This window comes from Salvelinus namaycush, chromosome 11, assembly GCF_016432855.1.
Source record: "Salvelinus namaycush isolate Seneca chromosome 11, SaNama_1.0, whole genome shotgun sequence".
Classification (NCBI taxonomy): Eukaryota; Metazoa; Chordata; class Actinopteri; order Salmoniformes; family Salmonidae; genus Salvelinus; species Salvelinus namaycush.
The window spans coordinates 20,526,058-20,553,980 of record NC_052317.1 but is presented as its reverse complement, the minus strand read 5'-3'; the positions used below and the strand labels follow the sequence as shown (position 1 = coordinate 20,553,980).

The window sequence follows — 27,923 nt, the reverse complement described above, 5'->3', positions numbered from 1 at the left end:
TTTGCAAATGTTCATTTTCACACAACATTTGTCATTTAGCAGACATTTTTATCACACCATAGTGGCATCACACTTCCGATACCAATGCAGTAAATTTGGGGTGATAGGGGGCCACAAAATTGTGAGACGCTATAAAAAAAATTAGAGAAAAGTAATGTATGTTTTATTTAAATTGTAACTAATTACAAAATACATTGCATTGTAGTTCAGGCCAGTGAAATACACATTTCAATTGCTCTTGAGTATTTTGTATTTCAAAAACATGTACGGTAACAGAAATACTGCCCATCTCTGTTCAATCATGTAACAGTGGATCAACTCACCAAAAGGCATGAGTACATCAAGAGTGAAAAATATAAGCTATGTAAAATATTATCACTCCCTTTTTAACCTGGGTAATATTATGCGTACTGGAGGATGCAGGACGACACATGAATAAACACATAGCCATCCCACAACTGCACTGCCAGCTGTCCTGAGGCATGAGTAAATACACGTTTTATACTCTAGTTTGTATTATACAGAAGCGATAGCTTTCTCAGAAAACTGAGAATTGACCCGGAGCAAATTGCACTCGCATCAAACCAGTATATCTAGATTGAAGGTGCCTCAGTCAGAGTACATTTTTCAGGTAAGGTTTAAAAGTGGATGAGGTGAATCATGTAGTGCGGGTACACGCGCGCACACACACACAAGTTGTATGGACTACTGAGCATCATTGTGTAACAGTGTCTTGTGATACAGAGAGCTCTTACTGTGAACAAATATTTTGAGTCGGTGGATTACATTCAGGATGTTGGATAAATAGCATGTAATCACGTCATTAAGCAATTGGTGGCATTATGCTAATATCCTCAGGGTTTTGTATTCAGGGAAGAGAGTAATCCTGTGAGCCACTGACTGTTGCTGTGCTGCTGCTGCACACTAGGAAAATACCTCTCTAGAAAGTCAGCCAGTGCTTGCAATGTCTATAGTGTACACTCACTGTAGTTCTCCATTCAGAGAACCGTTTTCGGTAACGAGTGTGGCTTACAGTAATTTAATGTAGTTCTGTATTAACAGTTGTTGGAAATAAACAAAGGGTTAATTTAACATGTTTTAAGCTTTTTAAATAATTTATTAAAAAAGCTCTGCGGGATGTGTACAAAACACCCATTTATAGGATTTGATGTGTGGCATCCACTTAAATTGAAAATCCATTGGAAAAGAGTGAACTAATGTGATACTGAAATCAATGGTTTGTGTTCTACATCGGTACAGCCCAACAGCTTGCCTCCAGAGTACAGAATAAAAGAGTTGGATCATGCTTGAAAATCAGACATGTTACACAGATGTTGACTGACACCTGGTGGTTTAAAGTAATGTATTAGTATTATTGTTGAATGAGAAAAGTGAACACTAGAAACTTGTGATGAGAAATATTAGATTTGGAATCTGTGTACAGAGCATTGTAGTGACATTATCTTGAACCATTTGGAAGGAACACAATACATTTCCAGATTAATCACTTCCCCCAGAGCCAAACTTTATTAGGCAAGCTGGTGATACATGTTAACTGTGTACTATGCTAATTCAGGATACCGTGAAAACATTGTGAGAAACAACAACCACAATCTACATCTGAATTCATTAGCAAATTGCATAGATTATTGGCTACACTACTTTAATAAAATATAGAAGATATCACAGGAGGTTGGTGGCACCTCAATTGGGGAGAACGGGCTCGTGGTAATGACTTGAGTGGAATGGTATCAAATACATCAAACATGGTTTCCATGTGTTTGATGCCATTCCATTTGCTCCGTTCTCCCCTCCGCAGCCTCCACTGGAAGACATACACAAAATGCATTTTGAGGGCCACAAAGGGAAACAGAGTTGGTATTTCTACAGTATGTCCACAGTATTACAGGTTACTGATCTGATCTAATCTACTGATCTGTACTAGGCTGCTGATCTGTACTAGTGATACTAAATGCTCCGACAGCAGTGATATTAAAAACATAACAGATAGTGGGCAATAATACCTATATCCTGAGTGGGTGATCTGAGTTATGCTCAGATAGATGCTGCTCTTCCAGCTGACACAGTGTTGTTGACAGAGCACCATGCAGGCAGACAGGCTAGTTGTTAATAGACAAACTGTCTGGATCCATGTCTGTTTTATACCATTGGGTCTCACCTCTGGTCGACATCTTAGAGAGGTGACATGAAAACAAACACTGAGACCGATCCATTGTGATTCAAACTGAGGCTGCTCTCAGACACAGATTAAGCCTAGTCCCGGACTAAAAGCTATTATAATACATGTTTCAATGCATGCTTTTTAGTCCAGGATCAGGGTTAATCTGTGTCCAGGAAACCAGCCCTTAATGAGCATGGATGTTTTTACCATCGAGATGCTATTCCATTACCATACCAGACTCGCTTTCTACTCGAACGTGGGCCAGTGACCCATCTCTGCTGTCAGTTGTGGCAGGGTTGAGAACTCTAAAGGGTTTGAAATCATTTAATTAATTCCAATGTCTTTTCCCTCCTGGTTACCTCTTTTCTGAGGCCTGCAGCACCTGTTCGTAGGGTGGAGGAGGGAGGTTGCAGTAGGCGGGAGGGGGAGGGTGTGGGTAGGGTGCTGCCATGTGGGAGGGGTGGACCGGGTGGGGATGGGCCTGTATGGGGTATGTAGGGGTAAGGATCATCCCTCCTGAGGCTCCATAGTTTTGCATGCCGGGCTGCTGCAGTCCTAGAGGACAAAGAGAGAAATTAATGGAATTTACCATGGTCACCATCTATGCACAGTGTATTGTCATATTTTGTTTCGTAATGTTGACGTAAATAACGGGGCCAGCAATACAGGGCAGATCACAACACACACAATACCACTATCCTCTAGACTTCTGCATTGTGACTGCTACATTTCCTGACTGCTATAGTGAAAGCTGAACTGATGATGTTCATGAGTGATGTTTGAGTGATGATGAGTGATGTTTGGGTTTAGAGAGTATGTGTTACAGGCATGAATATGAATAAGCAGCATTTCTCTCCAACAGCTCAGTTTCCATTGGTCCACTCAGGGACAAGGATGGACCATGGTGCAGCACTGAACTAGAACATATTACATTTTACACCTCAACACATAACATATGGAATATTAGCACTATTATGTTTCACTCCAATTCCCTCCAGAGCCAGAACATTAAATATTAATGCCAATATTTCCAGGTCAGTGACTGCAGGGGCTTGGAGGAGAGTGTGTGTGTATGAGAGAAAGAGGAGAAGGGAATAGGGTGCCATTTGGAACGCAGATCCAGAATCAATAGTAGAGTCAATCACTGTACTGTATGAGATCAGAGACACAGGTCCCATCTGTTACGATATCAGAAGTTACTGAGGACTGGAGCAAACTGAGAAAAGTTCCTTTGTACTGCTGTGTATAAATTACTGTGGAATAGTTAGCAATTAAATGAGAAGGAGACAAGGACATGAGTAGATGGGGGGGAGTGGGAGATAAATTGAAGGAGATCTGGAGAGAGGATGTGGGAGTGGGGAGTTGAACGAGAAAATGAAGGATGTGTACTTGGAAAGAAATAGGATATATAGTGAGGGTAGGGAGAATGGGAGAGGGACTGGATGTATAAGTATGATATGAAGAGGAGGAAGTGGAGGAAGAGAACATGACACAAGGCGGTTGGTGTGACTGTGACTCACCTGAAGCTGTCATTGGGTGTCTGGTGAATGACACATTGAAGGTGTCCTCAGGAAGTGGGGAGGGGTTCATGCGTCTGCGGATGAAAAACCCTGCCCCACAGCAGAACAACACGCCCATCATCAGCAGTAGCCTGCAAACACAGACAGCAAAACTTGAACGTTTATTCAGAACTTTATACGAGCTCCGTCAACTCCAATGCAATATGTACATAGCCTTACAGCCAGAATGAGATATATGAAAGAAAGAGAGAGCTGGAAGATTTTCTGACCTTACGAGGGAAAGAGACCTCCATGCATCGAGTCCTCTGACATCAATGGTAGTCTTTGAAAGACCTTATATGCTCAATTTAATGGCGTTAGAGAGTTCATCCTTGACAGTCTGGACTCTTATTACACAAGTAAAATAATATCCCAATAGCCCAGTATCAATATAAATTGGACAATCGTGTACAGTACCAGTCTTTTTTGATGTCTTCACTATTATTCTTAAATGTAGAAAATAGTAAAAATAAAGAAAAACCCTTGAATGAGTAGGTGTGTCCAAACTTTTGACTGGTACTGTATATTTCAAAGCAGCTCTGTGTCTCCAAAACGTCCTTATAATAGTGTTATTGAATAGTGTTATTGAATCTATTGAAAAGACGGGACATGGATAATATACATCTCGCTGGCTTTTCTACGCATCGTCTAGACCGGACGGCAGCTTTGGGTAAAGCGAAGGGAGGAGGTGTGTGTCTCTTTGTTAACAACAGCTGATGCATGATCTCTAATGTTAAGGAAGTCTCAAGTTTTTGCTCACCTGAGAATACCTCCTTATAAGCTGCAGACCATAGTATTTACCAAGAGAGTTTTAATCTATATCTTTCGTAGCTGTCTATTTACCACCACAAACTGATGCTGGCAGTAAGTCCACACTCAACGTGCCATAAGCAAACTTGAAAATGCATATGCAGCTTCTTGTGACCGGTGATTTTAACGCAGGGAAACTGAAATCCATTTGACCTAATTTTTACCAGCATGTAACTTGTGCAACTAGAGGCGACAAAACTCTAGATCACCATTACACCACAAACAAAATGCGTACAACTATCTCCCTCGCCCTCCATATGTCAAATCTGACCATAACTCTATCCTCCTGATTCCTGCTGACAAGCAAAAACTCAAACAGGAATTACCAGCTCAATACAGAAGTGGTCCGATGAAGCGGATGCTAAGCCGTAGGACTGTTTCGCAAGCAGACTGGAATATGGTCCGGGATTCATCCGATAACATTGAGGAGTTTACTACATCAGTCACCGGTTTCATTAATAAGTGCATTAACGACATTGTCCCCACAGTGATCGTACATGTCTCAACCCAAAGCCATGGATTACAGGCAACATCCGCACTGAGCTAAAGGCTAGAGCTGCCACTTTCAAGGAATGGAACACTAATCTGGACCCAGTCTGTAATACCTACATGTTTCAAGCAGACCACCATAGTCCCTGTGGTGTGCCCAAGAACACCAAGGTAACTTGTCTAAATGATTATTGCCACAGAGTACTAACATCTGTAGCCTTTGAAAGGCTGGTCAAGGCTCACATCAACATCATTATCCCAGACACCCTGAACACACTCAAATTCGCATACTGCCCAAACAGATCCACAGATGACGCAATCTCTATTGCACTCCAGACCGCCCTCTCCCACCTGGATAAGAGGAACACCTATGTGAGATTGCTGTTGATTGACTACAGCTCAGCGTTCAACACCATAGTGCCCTCCAAGCTCATCAATAAGCTCAGGACCCTGGGACTGAACACCTCCCTCTGCAACTGGATCTTGGACTTCCTGACCGCCTCCTCCAGGTGGTGAAGGTGGGCAACAACACATCCGCTACGCTGGTCATCAACACGGTGGCCCCTCGGGTGTGTGCTTAGTCCCTTCCTGTACTCCCTGTTCACCCATGACTGCGTGGTCGCGCACAACTCCAACACCATCATTAAGTTTGCTGACGACAAGACGGTGGTAGGCCTGATCACCGACAACGATGAGACAACCTATAGGGAGGAGGTTAGTGACCTGGCAGTGTGGTGCCAGGACAACAACCTTTCCCTCAATGTCAGCAAGACAAAGGAGCTGATCGTTGACTACAGGAAATGTAGGGCCGAGCACACTACAACCATACAATCCCAAATAGCTACCCGGACTATCTGCATTGATCCCCTTTTGAACCAACTTTAAGTCATCACATACGCTGCTGCTACTGCTTATTATCTATCCTATTGCCTAGTCACTTTACCCCTACCTACAGTGGGTATAGAAAGTCACCACCCCCTTTCAAAATGTTCACCTTTTGTTGCCTTACAGCCTGAAATGAAAACACATCAAATTTGACTTTTTCCGGCTTTATTTACACACAGTAACCCACCATATCCAAGTGAAAAAAATAAAAAAATAAAAAACATTTCTGAAAATGAATTACAAGTAAAACAATAAAATACACTATTTGGATAAGTGAACAAATCAAGCTAATTGGCTTCCATCTATGATAGTAGTGACTTTGTTTAGTTCAGAATTAAAGCAGTTGTTCATAGAGGACTCCACTGCTTAGTAGCGCAATTCAAAGCAAATAATCCACTATGGGTGGAAAGGTACTTTCAAAAGATCTACGAGATAAATTTGTGGAAAGGCACAAGTCAGGGGATGGATATAAAAAGATTTCAAAGGCTTTGTCCCTTGGAGCACAGTTAAGACCATTATTAAGAAGTGGAAGCGTATGGCACCACCCAAACCCTGCATAGATCAGTCCGTCCCTACAAACTGGATGACCGGGCAAGGAGGAGACTGATCAGAGAGGCTGCCAAGAAGCCAATGGTGACTTTGAAGGAGCTTCAGGCCTATTTGGCAAAGACTGGTCAATGTGTGCATATGACCACAATATCACAAGCGCTCCACAAATCTGGCTTCTATGGGAGGGTGGCAAGAAAAAAAACACTACTCAAAAAAAGCCACATTAAGTCTTGTTTGAGCTTTGCCAAAAAGCACTTTGTAGATTCCAAGGCCAAGTGGCAAAAGGTGCTGTTGTCAGATGAGACCAAAATGTAACTTTTTGGCCTGAACGCAAAACGATATGTCTGATGAAAACCCAATACATCTTTCCACCCAAAGAACACCATGCCTACAGTAAAGCAAGGCGGTGGCAGCATCCTGTTGTGGGGTTGTTTCTCTTCAGCAGGGGCTGGAGCACTTGTCAGGATAAAAGGGAAAATGGACAGTGAAAAATACCGACAGATTCTTGAGGAGAACCTGCAGCCTTGAATGTCCTTGAGTGGTCTAGTCAGAGCCCCGACATAAATGACTTAAAGAGTGCAGTCCATGAGCAGTCACCATGCAATTTGACTGAGCTTGAACAATTCTGCAAGGAAGAATGGACAAATATTGCACAGTCTATGTGTGCAAAGTTAGTAGAGACGTATACAAAGAGACTCATGGCTGTAATTCAAGCAAAATGTGGTTCCACCAAGTATTACCTCAGGGTCGTGTTCACTTATCCAAATAGGGTATTTTGTTGTTTTAATTTTAATTAATTTTCAGATAAAAAAATTTAAAAATGATTTACCAGGATATTGTGGGTTACTGTGTGTAAATAAAGATTTTATGTGTTTCATTTCTGTAACGTCCTGACCAGAGTTCTTATGTGTTTTGCTTGTTTAGTGTTGGTCAGGACGTGAGCTGGGTGGGAATTCTATGTTGTGTGTCTAGTTCGTCTGTTTCTGTGTCCAGCCTAATATGGTTCTCAATCAGAGGCAGCTGTCAATCGTTGTCCCTGATTGAGAATCATATATAGGTGGCTTGTTTTGTGTTGGGGATTGTGGGTGGTTGTTTCCTGTCTCTGTGTTTGTGTTCTGCACCAGATAGGACTGTCTCGGTTTTCACGTTTGTTGTTTTGTATTGGTGTAAGTGTTCACAGTTTGTCATATTAAACATGTTGAACACTAACTGCGCTGCATTTTGGTCCTCTCCTTCATCCCAGGAAGAAAGCCGTTACAGAACCACCCACCTTACCCGGACCAAGCAGCAGCAGCAGCAGCAGGAGAGGCTGCACTATTTGGAGGAATGGACATGGGAGGACGAATTAGACGGCAAAGGACCCTGGGCAGAGCCAGGGGAATATCGCCGCCCCAAAGAAGAGCTGGAGGCAGCGAAGGCGGAGAGGCGCTATTATGAGGCGCTAGCACGGCAGAGCGGCTGGAGGCCCGAGAGGCAGCCCCAAACATTTCTTGGGGGGGGGTACACGGCGAGTGTGGCAGAGTCAGGAGTCAGACCTGAGCCAACTCCCCCTGCTTACCGTAAGGAGCCGGTCAGGGCGGAATTGGAGGTGAGCGACGCAGAGACAGTGAAGGAGTTCATGGGGAAATTGGAGGAGAGAGTTATGAGGGAGGTGCTGGTTTGGTGCATGAAGCACGACATCCGCCCGACTGAACGTGTCGGGGAGTTGATGTCACCGGGAACAGCTCTCCATACTCGTCCTGAGGTGCGTGCTAGCCGTCTGGTTAAGACTGTGCCAGCCTCACGCACCAGGCCTCCTGTGCGCCTCCCTAGCCCTGCACGTCCTCTGCCAGCTCGGCGCTACAGCTCTCCCAGCCGTGCTTCCAGTGGAGAGAGAGGGCGTCGTACCGGGCAGGCACCGTGTTATGCGGTGGAGCGCACGGTGTCCCCGGTGCGTGTGCTTAGCCCAGTGCGCAACATCTCAGCTCCCCACATCTGCCGGGCTAGGGTGAAGATCCAGCCAGGGCGGATGGTGCCAGCCCTGCTCTCAAGACCTCCAGTGCGCCTTCACGGTCCGGTCTGTCCAGTACCACCAGTGCCTACACCACGCACCAGGTTTCCAGTGCGTCTCCAGAGCCCAGTTCCTCCTCCACGCACTCTTCCTGCGGTGCGTGTCTCCAGCCCAGTACCTCCAGTTCCGGCACCACGCACCAGGCCTATAGTGCGCCTCGAGAGTCCAGTGTGCCCTGTTCCTGCTCCCCGCACTAGCCTTGAGGTGCGTGTCTCCAGTCCGGTACCACCAGTTCCGGCACCACGCACCAAGCCTCCTGTGCGTCTCCAGAGCCCTGTACGCACTGTTCCTTCTCCCCGCACTCGCCCTGAGGTGCGTGCCCTCAGCCCGGTACCACCAGTGCCGGTACCACGCACCAGGCTTATAGTGCGCATCGAGAGTCCAGTGTGCCCTGTTCCTGCTCCCCGCACTAGCCTGGAGGTGCGTGTCTCCAGTCCGGTACCACCAGTTCCGACACCACGCACCAGGCCTACTGTGCGCCTCAGCAGGTCAGAGTCGGCCGTCTGCCCAACGCCGCCTGCACTGCTCGTCTGCCCAGCACCGTCTGTACTGCCTGCCTGCCCAGCGCCGTCTGAGCGGCCTGCCTGCCCAGCGCCGTCTGAGCGGCCTGCCTGCCCAGCGCCGTCTGAGCGGCCTGCCTGCCCAGCGCCGTCTGAGCCATCTGTCTGCCCAGCGCCGTCTGAGCCATCTGTCTGCCCAGCGCCGTCTGAGCCATCTGTCTGCCCAGCGCCATCTGAGCCATCCATCTGCCCAGCGCCATCTGAGCCATCCGTCTGCCCAGCGCCATCTGAGCCATCCGTCTGCCCAGCGCCATCTGAGCCATCCGTCTGCCCAGCGCCATCTGAGCCATCCGTCTGCCACGAGCCTTCAGAGCCGCCCGTCTGTCCCGAGCTGCCAGAGCCGCCAGCCAGTCAGGAGCTGCCAGAGCCGCCAGCCAGTCAGGAGCTGCCAGAGCCACCAGCCAGTCAGGAGCTGCCAGAGCCGCCAGCCAGTCAGGAGCTGCCAGAGCCGCCAGCCAGTCAGGAGCCGCCAGCCAGTCAGGAGCTTCTCTCCAGTCAGGAGCCGCCCGCCAGTCATGAGCCGCCCGCCAGTCATGAGCCGCCCGCCAGTCATGAGCCGCCCGCCAGTCATGAGCCGCCCGCCAGTCATGAGCCGCCCGCCAGTCATGAGCCGCCCGCCAGTCATGAGCCGCCCGCCAGTCATGAGCCGCCCTCCAGTCATGAGCTGCCCGCCAGTCATGAGCTGCCCGCCAGTCATGAGCTGCCCTCCAGTCATGAGCTGCCACTCGTCCGGAGCTGCCTCTCTGTCCGGAGCTGCCTCTCTGTCCGGAGCTGCCTCTCTGTCCTGAGCTACCTCTCTGTCCTGAGCTACCTCTCTGTCCTGAGCTACTTCCTAAATCATGTGGGGGCCTTGGGGAGGATTCTTAGGCCAAGGTCATGGGCGAGGGTCGCCACTCAAAGGACGCTAAGGCGGGGGACAAAGACAGTGGTGGAGTGGTGTCCTCGTCCGGCGCCGCCACCGCGGACAGATGCCCACCCAGACCCTCCTCTTGAGTTTTAGGGGTGCGTTCGGAGTCCGCACCTCAGGAGGGGGGTACTGTAACGTCCTGACCAGAGTTCTTATGTGTTTTGCTTGTTTAGTGTTGGTCAGGACGTGAGCTGGGTGGGAATTCTATGTTGTGTGTCTAGTTCGTCTGTTTCTGTGTCCAGCCTAATATGGTTCTCAATCAGAGGCAGCTGTCAATCGTTGTCCCTGATTGAGAATCATATATAGGTGGCTTGTTTTGTGTTGGGGATTGTGGGTGGTTGTTTCCTGTCTCTGTGTTTGTGTTCTGCACCAGATAGGACTGTCTCGGTTTTCACGTTTGTTGTTTTGTATTGGTGTAAGTGTTCACAGTTCGTCATATTAAACATGTTGAACACTAACTGCGCTGCATTTTGGTCCTCTCCTTCATCCCAGGAAGAAAGCCGTTACAATTTCAGGCTGTAAGGCAACAAAAGGTGAACATTTTGAAAGGGGGTGGTGACTTTCTGTATCCACTGTATATGTACATACAGTGCCTTCAGAAAGTATTCACACCCCTTTACTTTTCCAGATTTTGTTGGGTTACAGCCTGAATTTAAAATGGATTACATTTAGATTTTGTGTCACTTATCTACACACAATACCCCATAATGCCAAAGTGGAATTTTGTTTGTAGAATTTTAGGGAAATTCATAAACAATTTAAATATTAAATGTCTTGAGTCAATAAGTATTCAAACCCTTTGTTATGGCAAGCCTAAACAAGTTCAGGGGAATAAATGTGCTTAAAAAATCCCATAAGTTGCATGAACTCATTCTGTGTTCAATAATATTGGTTAACATGATTTTTTAATGACTACCCCATCTCTGTACCACACACAATTATCTGTAAGGTCGCTCAATCAAGTAGTGAATTTGGTAGATGTGTGTTAAAAAAATATTGAGCATGGTGAAGTTATTAATTAGGCTTTGGATGGTGTATCAATACACCCATTCACTACCAAGATACCGGCATCCTTCCTAACTCATTTGCCGGAGAAAAAGGAAACTGCTCAGGGATTTCACCATGAGGCCAATGGTGATTTTAAAACAGTTACAGAGTTTAATGGTTGTGAAATGGGAAAGCTGAGGATGGATCAACAACATTGCGGTTATTCCACAATACTAACCTAAATGTCAGAGTGAAAAGAAGGAAGCTTGTACAGAATAAAAAATATTTCAAAACATGCATCCTGTTTACAAGGCACTTACTGTAAGTAATACAGCAAAGAAAATTGGCAAAGAAATTAACTTTTTGTCCTGAATACAAAGCATTATGTTTGGGGAAAATCCCACACAACCCATCACTGAGTACCACTCTTCATACTTTCAAGCATGGTGGTGGCTGCATCATGTTATGGGTATGCTTGTCATCGGCAAGGAATAGGGAGTTTTTTGTTGTTGATAAAAATAAACAGAATACAGATAAGCACAGGCAAAATCCTACAGGAAAATCTGGTTCAGTCTTCTTTCCAACCGACACTGGGAGATGAATTCACCTTTCAGCAGGACAATAACCTAAAACACAAGGCCAAATCTACACTGGGGTTGCTTACCAAGATGATGTTTAATGTTCCTGAGTGTCCTAATTACAGTTCTGTCTGAAACCGGTTTGAAAATCTATGGCAAGACTTGAAAATGGCTTTCTAGCAATGATCAACAACCAACTTGACAGAGCTTGAATAATTTTTAAAGGAGTAATGGGCAAATACTGTAGGTGTGCATAGCTATTAGAGACTTACCCAAAAAGACACAGCTGTAATCGCTGCCAAAGGTGTTTAACATATATTGTCTAAAGGGGATGAATACTTATCTCCTCAAGATATATTAGTGTTTAATTTTTCATACATTTTTTATAAATGTTAGAAATCTCTTCAACTTTGACGTTATAGTATTTTTGGTTGATCAAAAATGACAAGTCAATCCATTTTAATCCCAATTTGTAAAAACAAAATGTGTGAATACTTTCTGAAGGTACTATATCTACCTCAATTACCTCATACCCCTGCACATCGACTCGGTACTGGTCCTCAGTGTATAAAGCCAAGTTATCGTTAGCACACTCATTGTGTATTTAGTTCTCATGCTATAATTGTTCTATTATTTCTCTCTGCATTGTTGGGAAGGTAACATAAGTAAGCATTTCATTGTTAGTTTACACCTGTTGTTTTACGAAGCATGTGATAACAACATTTGATTTGAGGTGAAGGATTTGTTGTTAAAAATATAGTATAAGGACCTTTCTCTCAAACAGGTGTACTGAACTAAAGAACAAACTAAAGTCAAGATGAACCTCTACGCTGAAGCATGAACAGTCATGCACTAGTTTGTTCACCCGCACCCGCTTGTAATTGCTAATAACCCCTCCATGAATGGGCAAGACAATAGATTTAAGTGCCTTTGAACGGGGTATGGTAGTAGGTGCCAGGCGCACCAGTTTGAGTATGTCAAGAACTACAATTCTGCTGGGTTTTTCATGCTCAACAGTTTCCCGTGTGTATTAAGAATGGTCCACCACCCAAAGGACATCCAGCGAACTTGACACAACTGTGGGAAGCATTAGAGTCAACATGAGCCAGCATGCTTTCAACACCTTGTAGTCCATGGCCCAAAAATTGAGATTGTTCTGAGGGCAAAAGGGGGTGCAACTCAATATTAGGAAGGTGTTCCTAATGTTTTGTACAATCAGTATAAGTTTCTGTTTATAAAATCAGACATTTTGGTAGGCTTTTTCTTAGTCAACTTGTCTATAATTAGATACATGTAGCTTCTCTTGTCATTATATGTTTCCATAGAAGACTAAATAAACCCTAGCTCACCAGAATATTGGTACGTCTGCTTCCCGCTAACAATCTCAAACACTAGATCCCCTGAACGCAGCTCACTCTCCAGCTCACACTCTCAAACACTAGATCCCCTGAACGCAGCTCACTCTCCAGCTCACACTCTCAAACACATAGATCCCCTGGACGCAGCTCACTCCAGATCCCAATCACCTGAATTCTGATCACCTGTTCACACACCTGTATGCATCATTGTGGGGTATTGTTTGTTTTGTGACACACTTCTAGTTGGCGCTCTGTTTTTCCTGTAATTCAAACCTCCCGTGTATGATAGTTTTTGCATACATCACTAATGACGCCTTTTGCCTATTCCCTGCCTGTACCTTAGCTTATCGGTTTTCCTGTTATCAACCTATTGCCTGATCTCCCGGATGACGTTACTAGCCTTTTCCCTGCCTGTACTGTTGCCTTTTTGGACCCCCTGTGTATGACCATCTGCCTGCCCCTGGACCCAGCTACCTGCCTCCTCCTGTGGTCCTTTACAAATAAAACACCAACTGTCTGTCTCCCCTCGTGTTCATTACAAATATCATAAATCAATAGAATGAATGCTTCAATCTAGGATGAACAAAAATATAAACGAAACATGCAAACATTTCAAGATTTTACTGAGTTACAGTTCATATAAGGAAATCAGTCAATTGCAATAAATTCATTAGGCCCTAATCCATGGTTATCTATGGATTTCACATGGCTGGGCAGGAGGGAAGCCATGGGTGGGCCTGTGAGGGGAGCCAGGTCCAGCTAATCAGAATGTGTTTTTCCACACAAATGGGCTTTTTTACATATAGAAATAATCCTCAGTTTCATCAGCTGTTCGGGCGGCTGGTCTCAGACGATCCCGCAGGTGAAGAAGCCGGTTTGGAGGTCCTGGCCTGGCCTGGTTACATGTGGTCTGTGAATTTTTGTCCGGTTGGACGTACTGCCAAATTCTCTAAGACGACGTTGGAGGCGGTTTATGGTGGAGAAATTAACATAAATTCTCTGGCAACAGCTCTGGTGGACATTCCTGCAGTCAGTATGCCAATTGCCTACTCCCTCAAAACTTGAGACATCTGTGGCATTGTGTTCCGTGACAAAACTGCACATTTTAGAGTGGCCTTTTATTTTCCCCAACACAAGAGCACCTGTATAATGATCATGCTGTTTAATCAGCTTCTTGATATGCTACACCTGTCAGGTGGATGGATTATGTTTGCAAAGGAAAAATGCTCACATTTCTGGGATCTTTAATTTCAGCTCATGAAACATGGGATCAACACTTTACATGTTGCGTTTATATTTTTGTTCAGGATATATAGTTGACATCAGTAAAGTTTTTCTCTCTCATCTCTACTTTCGCGGAGCAAAGACGTTTAGGGACCGGGGAGAGAATGCAATAACTCTACCAAAAAAAATGGAACGATTTTCTGTGCAAAATGTCCAAATGACATCAGTTTCACCGGTTTGAAGATAGAACTGCTAAAGAGGGCGGAGTTGCAATCTACTGCTGAGATAGCCTGCAGAGTTCTGTCATACTATCCAGGTATATGCCCAAACAGTTCGAGCTTCTACTTTTAAAAATCCATCTCTCCAGAAATAAGTCTCTCACTGTTGCCGCTTGTTTTAGACCCCCCTCAGCTCCCAGCTGTGCCCTGGACACCAAATGTGAATTGATTGCCCCCCATCTATCTTCAGAGTTCGTACTGTTTAGGTGTTTAGGTGACCTAAACTGGGATATGCTTAACACCCCGGCCGTCCTACAATTTAAACTAGATGCCCTCAATCTCACACAAATTATCATGGAACCTACCAGGTACAAAAAAACCTAAATCCATAAACACGGACACCCTCATAGATATCATCCTGACCAACTTGCCCTCTAAATACACCTCTGCTGTTTTCAACCAGGATCTCAGTGATCACTGCCTCATTGCCTGCGTCCGTTATGGGTCCATGGTCAAAAAACCTGGCCCGGGTATCCTGGAAGGATATTGACCTCATCCCGTCTGTAGAGGATGCCTGGTTGTTCTTTAAAAATGCTTTCCTCACCATCTTAAATAAGGATGCCCCTTTAAAAATAATTTGAACAGATATAGCCCTTAGTTCACTCCAGACTTGACTGCCATTGACCAGCACAAAAACATCCTGTGGCGGACTGCACTAGCATCGAATAGTCCCCGTGATATGCAACTTTTCAGGGAAGTCAGGAACCAATATACACAGTCGCTTAGAAAAGCAAAGGCTAGCTTTTCAAACAGAAATTTGCATCCTGCAGCACTAATTCCAAAAAGTTTTGGGACACTGTAAAGCCCATGGAGAATGAGAGCACCCCCTCCCAGCTGCCCACTGCACTGAGGCTAGGAAACGATAAATCCACGATAATTGCGATTTATTTATTTTTTTTACCCCTTTTTTCTCCCCCAATTTCGTGGAATCCAATTGGTAGTAGTTACAGTCTTGTCTCATCGCTGCAACTCCTGTACGGACTCGGGAGAGACGAAGGTCGAGAGCCATGCGTCCTCCGAAACACAACCCTACCAAGCCGCACTGCTTCTTGACACATTGCCCATCCAACCCGGAAGCCAGCCGCACCAATGTGTCAGAGGAAACACCGTACACCTGGCGACCATGGCAGCATGCACTGCGCCCGGCCCGCCACAGGAGTCACTAGTGCGCGATGAGACAAGGATATCCCTGCCGGCCAAGCCCTCCCCTAACCCGGACGACGCTGGGCCAATTGTGCGCCGCCCCATGGGTCTTCCGGTCGCGGCCGGCTGCAGCGCCATTCAGCGCCTTAGACCACAGCGCCATTCAGGAGGCCCCCGATAATCGAGAATTTCAATAAGCAATTCTCTACGGCTGGCCATGCTTTCCACATGGCTACCCCAACATCGGCCAACAACAACTGCAACCCCGCAGAAACTGGCCTATGACCCCCCCCCCCCCCCCCCCCCCCGCTTCTCCTTCACCCAAATTCAGACAGCTGATGCTGATGTTCTGAAAGAGCTGCATAATCTGGATCCCTACAAATCAGCTGGGCTAGACAATCTGGACACTCTCTTCCTATAATTATCAGCCGCCATTGTTGGAACCCCTATTACCAGCCTACCAACCTCTCTTTCGTATCATCTGAGATTCCTAGACTGGAAGGCGGCCGCGGTCATCCCCCTCTTCAAAGGGGGAGACACTCTAGACCGAAACTGTTACAGACCTATATCCATCCTGCCCTGCCTTTCTAAAGTCTTCGTAAGCCAAGTTAACAAACAGATCACCAACCATTTTGAATCCCACCGTACCTTCTCCACTGTGCAATCCGGTTTCCGAGCTGGTCACGGGTGCACCTCAGCCACGCTCAAGGTACTAAACGATATCATAACCGCCATCTATAAAAGACAGTACTGTGCAGCCATCTTCATCGACCTGGCCAAGGCTTTCGACTCTGTCAATCACCGTATTCTTATCGGCAGACTTTGTTTCTTTAATGACTGCCTCGCCTGGTTCACTAACTACTTCTCAGATAGAGTTCAGTGTGTCAAATCGGAGGGCCTGTTGTCCGGACCTCTGGCGGTCTCTATGAGGGTGCCACAGGGTTCAATCCTCGGGCCAACTCTTTTCTCTGTTATATATCAATGATGTCGCTCTTGATGTGGGTGATTCTTTGATCCACCTCTATGCAGACGACACCATTCTGTATACATCTAGCCCTTCTTTGGACACTGTGTTAACAAACCTCCAAACAAGCTTCAATGCCATACAACACTACTTCCGTGGCCACCAACTGCTCTTAAATGCTATTAAAAACTAAATGCATGCTCTTCAACCGATCGCTGCCCACACCCGCCCGCCCAACTAGCATCACTACTCTGGACGGCTCGGACTTAGAATATGTGGACAACTACAAATACCTAGGTGTCTGGCTAGACTGTAAACTCTCCTTCCAGACTCATATTAAGCATCTCCAACGCACAATTAAATCTAGAATCGGCTTCCTATTTCGCAACAAAGCCTCCTTCACTCATGCTGCCAAACATACCCCCGTAAAACTGACTATCCTACCGATCCTTGACTTCGGGGATGTCATTTACAAAATAGCCTCCAACACTCTACTCAGTAAATTGGATGCAGTCTCTCACAGTGCCATCCATTTTGTCACCAAATCTCCATATACTACCCACCACTGCGACCTGTATGCTCTCGTTGGCTGGTCCTCGCTACATATTCGTAGCCACACCCACTGTATCCAGGTCATCTATAAGTCTTTGCTAGGTAAAGCTCCACCTTATATCAGCTCACTGGTCACCATAGCAACACCCACCCATAGCAAGCGCTCCAGCAGGTATATTTCACAGGTCATCCCCAAAGCCAACACCTCATTTGGCCGCCTTTCCTTCCAGTTCTCTGCTGCCAATGACTGCAACGAATTGCAAAAATCGCTGAAGTTGGAGACTTATATCTCCCTCACTAACTTTAAGCGTCAGCTGTCAGAGCAGCTTACCGATCGCTGCAGCTGTACACAGACAATCTGTAAATAGCCCATCCAACTACCTACCTCATCCCCTTATTTGATTTTGTTTTTCTGTTCTTTTGCACACCGGTATTTCTACTTGCACATCCTCATCTGCACATCTATCACTCCAGTGTTAATTGCTAAATTGTAATTACTTATTTATTGCCTTACCTCCTTACTTAATTTGCACACACTGCATACAGATTTTTCTATTGTGTTATTGACTGTACGTTTGTTTATCCCATGTGTAACTCTGTGTTTTTGTTTTTGTCGCACTGCTTTGGTTTATCTTGGCCAAGTCGCAGTTGTAAATGAGAACTTGTTCTCAACTGGCCTACCTGGTTAAATAAAGGTGAAATAAAAATATTTTTAAAATGTATCAGATATTGGATATGGTATAAAGAGTGTGGCCTTTTCTGAAGCCTACAGGCCGGAGATAAAATGTATGACAATGTAATGAGAAGGGACACTTTTTACATCATGCAGGTTTCTCAGATCAAACAGCCTAACCTATGTGGGCATAATCAAATAAAATGTCAACTGTCATGTTAACAAACAACTAATCCTAAAATCAGAACAGGCCAAAGTAAAATGGACATTATGGAATGGACAATCACTGTTGTCCAGGTGTTTCACCCCATTGTGAAACACCACAATGGGGTGAATGATCAGTGGTTTCAAGTTTGTTTCTGTACATTTTTTTGACAAGTTGATTACAGCGAGAAAAATTTGCTTCTGCATTACCCGCTGTGTAAACACATTGCGAATAGGCTCACGATAAATCCTGATAAAGTTGGGTAACTGATACTCAGTGCATAAATAGTAAAATTGATTAGTCACAGGAATCAGGACAAATAAAGCCAAAGCAATGGCCTGTTTTACAAACGGTGGGCCTACCACATGGATGGGCATCCATAAAATGCCCTTGGGCCGACATGGTAGGCTACAACCTAGTAAGCACAAGCAGACATCTTTTGGATGTTTTTTTTTGGTATTGTCCAGTTTTAGTTTTTTGGTGTTTTACAAATGGTAGGCTTACCACATAGATGGGCATTCATAAAATAAAATTTCAGGCAACACTGTAGGCTACGCCTCAGTAAACATGGACCAACACCGACGCCTTTTGGACATCTTTTCTTGGTGCAGTTCCAGACCGGCCTTGATTTCCACATCCACTGACATTGGTTTTTGGTCTAAACATAGACATCTATAAATTACATATTTTCAACTGTCATTCAGAACCAAATATGAGCCTGATTTCAACCCCCCCCCCCCCCCCCCCCATTTTCAACGTCTGTAAAGGATGTATTTTCAACATCCGTAAAATAAGTATTTTCAACCTTCATTCAGAACCGAAAATGAACCACATGTTTACGTCTGGAAAGTACATATTTTTCTTTTCAGCATCCTAGAAAATATACATTTGAACATACAGAAAATACCTTTCACCCTTCATTCAGAACCCAAATTGAACCTAACTTCAATGTCTGGAAAATACGTATTTTAGACATCTTTTCAACTTAATTTTGCTTACTGGGACTATTCTAGTTTTGCAGGGGGATGCATTTGTTGGTCTTGCCTATGGCGGCAGAATGGCAAAGACCGGCCCTGGCTATAGGTCAAGCCTTATTGTGCCTTATTCGGACGGAATTAGTTTTAGGACGTACTGTGGATCACTAAAATATCCTAATGATTATGATCACACTTCCTCAATTCAAATATTATGGCAACACTATAGGAAAGATGGTTTGGTATGGTTTAGAAACTTGCGAACCAAGCTCGAGTTATCTATCTGTGACCTATCACCTGGACATGTTGAAATACTATATATTCACGCCTAGAATAAAAACCTCCAGGCTTGCGTCCTAACTGCCAATTTATTGGGAAAAAATAAAGAATTACAGGGAGCAGTTTGAAAAAAATGAATCCTGTCCGAATCATCCTCTGGAATAACTGACATTCTGGATTAATAATTATATAACCAACGTTCTCTAGTAATACTAGTTCTGTGCGAATAGGTCTTTGGTCTAAAGAGAGCAAGGGTTGAGGGAATAGGGAATGTTTTTCTTAAACAAATTAGGGATTTCGGAAACATAACTTTTCAGTCAGAAATAGCTTTAATTATGTTGCACCTTCAGCAACATGGACAGCGCAATAAACACTTTGATGTTCTGTGGTGTTCGCTGCAGGAGGGAGGAGAAAGAGACAACTGGATGCTAGTCAGAGTCACTCCATGTTTGTTTTTTTAACACAGCGCAGCAAGTCTTAGCCTGGCCCAGCACTATCAAATCAATTGCTTGTCATTTGTGTGTCTTCATTATTTAATCAAACTGTGTGCTTAAAGCATCAGACAAGCTCAGTGAATATTGTTGATTTGATTAAAACACATACGATGTGTCAATATATGGAAAATATACGTTTAAAATGTCGACCAATCGATTGGTGAAAGAACAGACGATTCTTGGTCGACCAAGCTTTGTTTTAGTCGGGACAGCCCTAATGCATGCACAGAGCAGTTTCTACAATGACTGAATTGCATATTAAGATCATGTCATAACAATCAACCCACTTGGCACACGCTGGTCAATCAATGTTGGTTCCACAATGAAATTACATTGACCCAACGATGTTGAATTGACGTCTGTGCCCAGTGGGAAGCATTTCACTGTGAGCCAGCGTAGCTATTCTAAGCTGCAGCAAGAAACCCTCACGTGAGGGGCATGGTCTAAGCAAAAACAAAGGTGCTCCCATAGGACCATAAACTCCATGAACAAACCAGTGGCTTATGCATAAATGCACACAAGTACATACAGGGGCTAAGTTGGGTAGAGACAGAGAGAGAAGAGGGGCGAGAGAGAGAGTGCGAGTGAGAGAGTAAGAGAGAGAAAGCGAGAGAGACAAAGAGAAAAGAGAGAGATAGAGCATGGAGGGGAGTAGGAGGAAGGAGGGAGTATATTAAATAGAGTAGGATGAGAAGCTAGACTGGCAGGCTAGTCTTGGGGGAACTCACCAGAAGTACCATAGTCTCTGGATGGAGAGAGCTCGGACACAGCACCGCGTCCCACAACAGTCCTCATACGACCGGCATCTACAACACACACACACACACACACACACACACACACACACACACACACACACACACACACACACACACACACACACACACACACACACACACACACACACACACACACACACACACACACACACACACACAGAGAGAGAGAGAGAGAGAGAGAGAGAGAGAGAAAGCTTTAATTACAATCACCAGCATCTAGAATACTGAGAGAGAAGGCTTTTGTACAAACAGTACAGTCCTCCAATAACCCTCTCAAAACACATTCAGACAAATGGAAGTTCTCATATGCACAGTACTGAGATAAAAGTCTGAGACAAATACCAAGAGGCCCAGGAGAATAGACATATGAAGCAGATGACAAACGCTCTGCAGTCTAAGATGAATATTAAGTAAACTATTGAGGGAGCACTAGGATTAGTTCCATTTTAATTTCAGTTTGTCTTGAGTCCCTGAGCTGAAGTTGGATATCTACAGTTGAAGTCGGAAGTTTACATACACTTAGGTTGGAGTCATTAAAACTAGTTTTTCAACCACTCCACAAATTCCTTGTTAACAAACTATAGTTTTGGCAAGTCGGTTAGGACATCTACTTTGTGCATGACACAAGTAATTTTCCCAACAATTGTTTACAGGCAGATTTTTTTATTTATAATTCACTGTATCACAATTCCAGTGGGTCAGACGTCTACATACACTAAGTTGACTGTACCTTTAAACAGCTTGGAAAATTCCAGAGAAGATGTCATGGCTTTAGAAGCTTCTGATAGGCTATTTGACATCATTTGAGTCAATTAGAGGTGTACCTGTGGATGTATTTCAAGGCCTACCTTCAAACTCAGTGCCTCTTTGCTTGACATCATGGAAAAATCAAAAGAAATCAGCCAAGACCTCAGAAAAAGAATTGTAGACCTCCACAAGTCTGGTTCATCCGCCATAAAAAAAGCCAGACTATGGTTTGCAACTGCACATGGAGACAAAGTTCGTACTTTTGGAGAAATGTCCTCTGGTCTGATGAAACAAAAATAGAACTGTTTGGCCATAATGACCATCGTTATGTTTGGAGGAAAAAGGGGGAAGCTTGCAAGCCGAAGAACACCATCCCAACCGTGAAGCACGAGGGTGGCAGCATCATGTTGTGGGGGTGCTTTGCTGCAGGTGGGACTGGTGCAATTCACAAATTAGATGGCATCATGAGGCAGGAAAATTACGTGGATATATTGAAGCAACATCTCAAGACATCAGTCAGGAAGTTAAAGCTTGGTCGCAAATGGGTCTTCCAAATGGACAATGACCCCAAGCCTACTTCCAAAGTTGTGGCAAAATGGCTTAAGGACAACAAAGTCAAGGTATTGGAGTGGCCATCACAAAGCCCTGACCTCAATCCCATAGAAGATTTGTGGGCAGAACTGAAAAAGCTTGTGCGAGCAAGGAGGCCTACAAACCTGACCCAGTTACACCAGCTTTGTCAGGAGGAATGGGCCAAAATTCACCCACCTTATTGTGGGAAGCTTGTGGAAGGCTACCTGACACGTTTGACCCAAGTTAAAGAATTTAAAGGCAATGCTACCAAATACTAATTGAGTGTATGGAAACTTCTGACCCACTGGGAATGTGATGAAAGAAATAAAAGCTGAAATAAATCATTCTCTCTACTATTATTCTGACATTTCACATTCTTAAAATAAAGTGGTGATCCTAACTGACCTAAGACAGGGAATTTTTACTAAGATTAAATGTCAGGAATTGTGAAAAACTGAGTTTAAATGTATTTGGCTAAGGTGTATGTAAACTTCCGACTTCAACTGTATCTGAACCCCTTGCTGATCAATTGTCAGCATCTATATGCAGGAGAGCTGATGATGAATGGCTCTCATTGTGATGCCTTTATTTGTATGGTAGGTTCAACGGAACCAAGAGTTTTCAAGTCTTGGTTCCATTGAACATGCCATGTAAATAAAGGCATTTGAATTAATGATATTAAGAGTGCCTTGGTCCTCCTTTCTTTTTGATGATTTTTTACCCCTTTTACCAAATAACACCTATCTACAAAGACCTACTATTGTTAACCCTAGCAGCACTTCCCTTCCTTTTTTTCCCTACAGGCTCTCATTGTGACTTGACTACTCTGTGCGCGCGCACACACACACACACACACACACACACACACACACACACACACACACACACACACACACACACACACACACACACACACACACACACACACACACACACACACACACACACACACAATGTTTTATATGTCAAATATAGGAACTTTTAGGTAAGAATGAATCATACTTAGTCATTGAAGTAAGTAGAAACTCATTCATTTTAACAAATTACTTTAATAGTTTTTTTCTATGTCGATGGGGCAGTGCTTATTGTGTGAGGCAGAGATGTGATTTGGCAGTTCCAGGCTTCAGATCTGCAATGCGCAGAGAGCTGCGGTATCTGATGTTTTCAAAGGCAGATAGCAGCTTCAGTTTTAAACATAGAGGAGAGATGATCTATGGCATCATTACAGATTTCAGAGAAATGTTCATCATCCACTGATCTGCACTGAACATCCAAATCCTCTGGCTAAATAGACGGCAATCCACTTCCATGACAAATCCTCCTCAGCATTTGAAATACTCCCTCTCCTTCTGTCAGTATTTTATACTGTATTTTAAAACCAGCAGTACTATAAGTGAGAGCTGCATTTCCGGCTTTCAGCATTAAGGCCATCCATTACACAAGTCATTAGCAGCACAGCGCTAGGAGAGGGCATAGAGCTGAGCCAGCATTCTCTTAATAGTGCACTATTTCAATTCCACAGTCGCACTGCAATATACTGTATTTCATTAGATCTGTGTGTGCACTATTTTACAGAGGCAATTCAATCCAAATCCCCCAGTCACTGCAGCATGCTAACTCCCAGTAATGCTCTCCTCTCTCTCCTACCATAACTCCAACTCCATCCTTAGGCTTTACATTTTTTATAACTCGTACTGATGCACCACCACTGTAGTGCATTTTTAAAAGCTCCTCATACATTGAAAATGAGGCCTTTCTAAAAGCAAGTGGTAGAATTCTGCAGCCAGCCTAGTGGCTAACATGTTTTTAGAATTGCAAAGACTCGGTCTGAAGACTAATTATTAGCCCATTAGTTCAATGATTTAGATAGAAGTCAAAGAGCTTCTCCAATGTGATTTCTCAACCCAGTGGATGCTGTGTAGTCTCAAAAACCCGACCCTCGGCAACAAGTGACTATGGTCTGGTTTCATTGATGGAGTTTTTAGGCATAGAGGAACTACGTCACAACCTACGTCACTACCTTTCCACTTAAATAAAATACTAAATAGTAGCTAGCAAGATGGAGATCAGAGGTTATTTTTAATGAGTGCATTTCGCAAGTGGCTAGTTTGCATCAACTACCTTAACTAAAACCACTGCAAATGTTTTGCCTGCAAACTTTGGTTTTGAATCCCGACATTCTGGCATGTCTGCCTCGTGATTTGTTGGGAGTCCCCAGATTTTTTTCACCTTATCAATGTAGGCAGTGACGTAGTTATTCTATGACAAAAGAGTCCATCATAGAAACCAGACCCTAATCACTGTGATGCCTAGGGTCTGGTCCTCGAGACTAGATGCTGTGTTGGATTTGATGTTTGGATTTGGAAAAGCTACAGCTTATTCATTATTTCCCCTCGCCGCTTCGACGGCATGCTTTTTGAATGACTGCCAAAATGAGTCTGCTATGATAGTGGAGTGAGTCAAAGGCTGGTATTGACTCATAATAACGTTACCAACCTGGGTGATTTCTCTGTATTCATCCACATCCAGGGACCATTTTCTTTAACCAAACACCACCCGGCCTTTAAACAAGCCAGAGGGAATCAATAGACTGCACTCTTTAAATTCACAAACAGTTTAATCCGAATGGCAGAAGGTTGAAAACTAATAAATATGTCTTGTAAAATATTAATGTCTTACTATTAACAATTAATATACAGTATGCTGCAATGTAATTGTGTCTGTGTCCAGATGAATTATGTTACCCATGTGTATGTACAGTATACTTACATGAAATAGATCGGGTAGCCTCCTTCAAAATACCAGCAGTACTTCTTGGAAGCTGTGCACTGTATATGAGAAGAGGAAAACTGGTCATTGATTTATAGTTGCTGGTATGAAATCAAAGAGCAATCTCAGAGGGAAAATGAAGCATCATTATAAAATCATCTTGAAAGGCAGATAAGAAATGAGAGAACATGTTGAATGGCCATTGTGTTGGGCATGTAAACATGTCAACCATGTGAATTCCTTGTAGTTGAATTTCTCTGTGATGTGCCAAATGTGACCACCAAACAGGACTTGGTTGTCTTGTCATTAACATTGGTATTATAAATATCACTTACTGTAAGTAAAGTTCATATTTCATGAACCAAACTTCTATTTCATGCTCTATGTTCAGAGGCCAACTCAAGATGATTGTGAACCGCTGACTGCAAAGTCCAGACGAGACCAGAACCCACTCTGCACACATACAATGCAGCCTCTGTCAGACCAGGCCCAGGGCTTTGTGTATAACAAGCCTCTAAATGAGGTACTGGAGAAAAACAGGCTGTGGACTCACTATTACTGCCCTCACTGGGCATAATCACAAACTATTCCACTGTGTTCTTTTCTGAGGCTCTGGCTTGTATGACGATGAGACGTCCACTTTGTTTGATGTCCTTCCATCACCATTTAAGGCATGTGTGACCTGTGAGGCAAGCCAGCTAGCATTGGCCCTTGTTTAATGGGAGTAATTGTGGGAAACACTCCAGCCTTTTTTTCCACACCAGCCTGCCAGGTGGATGTTTGTGTCCACGGTCAATTGCAGCTAGCAGGGTGTCCCTTCCAAATACAGTCATGGCAGGGGGACACAAAGGCAGCCCCTGAGCAGGACTGGAGCCTGCCTTTGTGGGCACGGAAAGGACCACAAAGAGCTGTTTGTCACTGCTTCAGCTCAGTGACAATTAACAATGGTTAGCAGAGGAAGAGCTGCCTCGTGTGTGTGTGTGTGTGTGTGTGTGTGTGTGTGTGTGTGTGTGTGTGTGTGTGTGTGTGTGTGTGTGTGTGTGTGTGTGTGTGTGTGTGTGTGTGTGTGTGTGTGTGTGTGTGTGTGTGTGTGTGTGTGTGTGTGTGTGTGTTAGTGTGTGTGTCAGTGGAGGCTCCTCAGAGGAGGAAAGGGAAGACCATCCTACTCAGCAAATTTCATAAAAATAAAAATAGTGAAACATTAAAAAAGGTGATCCTTTTTAGATAAAACTATACAAAATATATTTACATCAACAAATAATTGATTAAAACACACTGTTTTGCAATAACGGTCTACAGTAGTCTCAGCAGCACTCTTTAGGCTAGCACAATGGTGTAGCCAGGGGACAGCTAGCTTCTGTTCTCCTCTGGGTACATTGACTTCAATACAAAACCTAGGAGGCTCATGGTTCTCAACCCCTTCCATAGACTTACACAGTAATTATGACAACTTCCGGAGGGCGTCCTCCAACCTATCAGAGCTCTTGCAGCATGAGCTGACATGTCCACCCAATCAAAGGATCAGAGAATTAATCTAGTTCTGAAAGCATAAGCTACAGTTAGATAGCACTGCAGTGTATAAAATGTGGTGAGTAGTTGACTCAAAGAGAGAGAAAGACAATAGTTGAACAGTTTTGAACCAATTAATTAATTTCAAAATTAAGGAGATGCAAGAGAAAGACAGTTAACTATATTTCACAGTTTATATTTTTTTCACTTTCACTTACTTAGCTAGCGTCGAATGCAGCTAGCTAATTTAGCCTACTCAAACACCCGGCTCAAACAGGGTCAGATGCTATGTTAGCTAGCTGGCTATGGGTATCCAACACTGAAACTCTTCCAAGTTAAGGTACGTTTTGGTTTTATTAATTTATTACCACCGGGGCCCACCGGTGTAACTGCTAAAGTGCTTGCTGCTGACTGTACACTGTACTGCATGATTGTAGTGGTTTACTAAAGTGTTAGTTCTAGTAGCTATGTTGACTATGACGTGACAATGATGTAGGCTGTGTGTAGCGGTTAGTGGTCATGATATGAAGGTTTGGCTTGGGAAGGTTTTTTCACCTAGATAGATGGAATTATATATACAAGAAGCTGTTTGTATGTGGTTGCTATGAAAATTAATTGCATTTGTGCGTGATCAGGGGTGTTTTCATTGTGCCTTTTCTGTTGAAAAACTTTTCTTAAACGGAAGCAAACGGAACGAAACATGTATAACCATATCTGAATTTTTCCACTCAAAACTCTTTTTTGCAGATGTTGGACTATTGATTACACACTAGATCAGCTAGATGCACGCAAGAGTGTGCAAGGCGGTATTGAATGTGGCACTGTCTATCACCTTGATTACTCAAAATTCTCTCGACCCGAATCACCTACGCTGTAAACCTTCATTCATAGGCTAGGTTGTAGCAACCTCATGAAAATTTGAATATCATGTAGTAGCCTAAACCTATCGATGTTACATTGAGCTGGGTGAATGGAATATGAATGACAGTCATCCAATGTGCTGTAATAAGACATGTTCATAAAACAAAAATCATCCTTCCTCATCTTAAACGTCACCAACCACCACTGGTGTATGTTGTCTCTTATTTGATGGAACCAAATGATCAGCGGCAAGACAAGGCCAAACTAATTCATATTGTGGTATGATATGATCCAGGCTGATGTAAATATGAGCCCAGTAAGATTGTTACGAATGCTGAATTTTTCAAAAGAATGTTTCATTTCAAGAACATAAAATAGATCTTAATACATTACTACAGAATAGCCTTCGATATACCACTGACTTATGTAACCTTACATAACTGCCTAACTTTCATAGGCCTTAATAGTTTTCAATAGCCTACCATTTCTGCAGCAGCAAGGCACATTGTTATGTTGACATTCAATAAACCCCAGGGCTTTAATTCATATTTGAGAGACCAACGAGTCAGAAGCAAAAAGAGGGCAATAATTCTTCACTTTCACATTGATTGAATTTATGACTATAAATATCAGATACTCACCTCATCCACTAACCAAAACAGAAATATGATTCCACACAGAACTGCCATAATTGGCGAGATGTCAACACCGGACAGTAGCCTTGTTCACCTAAACACCGTGACAATCCAAAATTCATCAGAAATCATTCTTTGTCCATCTCGTCGCATAGTGCGTTTGCAGTTTGGCGAGCCACGGGCCACGACAGTTCTGTTTATTTCGCGCTGTCAATCGGTGCCAGTGGTTGGTGCGGCTTCAAACAGTCAAGCAATCTGAGCTGATCTGTTCTTCACAGTTGAGTTGGACACTGGCAATTAGCTTTAGCATCAAATCGTATTGTACATATTATTTTTACAAACGTACGTGT

General features: G+C 43.9%; 1 protein-coding gene across 1 annotated transcript; it reads right to left on the bottom strand.

Annotated features, from left to right (window-relative positions):
* Positions 1-1,499: 1,499 nt before the first annotated feature.
* On the bottom strand, positions 1,500-27,923 carry LOC120055555 (vesicular, overexpressed in cancer, prosurvival protein 1-like). The gene is made up of 5 exons (XM_039003430.1): positions 27,580-27,923; positions 24,569-24,627; positions 20,429-20,506; positions 3,703-3,833; positions 1,500-2,737 (listed from the first exon to the last, which is right to left on the bottom strand). Exons 1-5 carry the CDS (start codon positions 27,625-27,627, stop codon positions 2,538-2,540), a joined length of 516 nt encoding a protein of 171 aa, XP_038859358.1. The 5' UTR covers positions 27,628-27,923; the 3' UTR covers positions 1,500-2,537.

Bases quoted from the DNA above. Each gene is read 5' to 3' on its own strand.
- LOC120055555 (XM_039003430.1), bottom strand. From the start codon at position 27,627: ATGGCAGTTCTGTGTGGAATCATATTTCTGTTTTGGTTAGTGGATGAG. The intron at 20,507-24,568 runs GTAAGTATACTG...TGTGTGTTGTAG, and splicing joins GGCTACCCGATCTATTTCAT to ATGCCGGTCGTATGAGGACT. The intron at 2,738-3,702 runs GTGAGTCACAGT...TTTGTCCTCTAG, and splicing joins ACACCCAATGACAGCTTCAG to GACTGCAGCAGCCCGGCATG.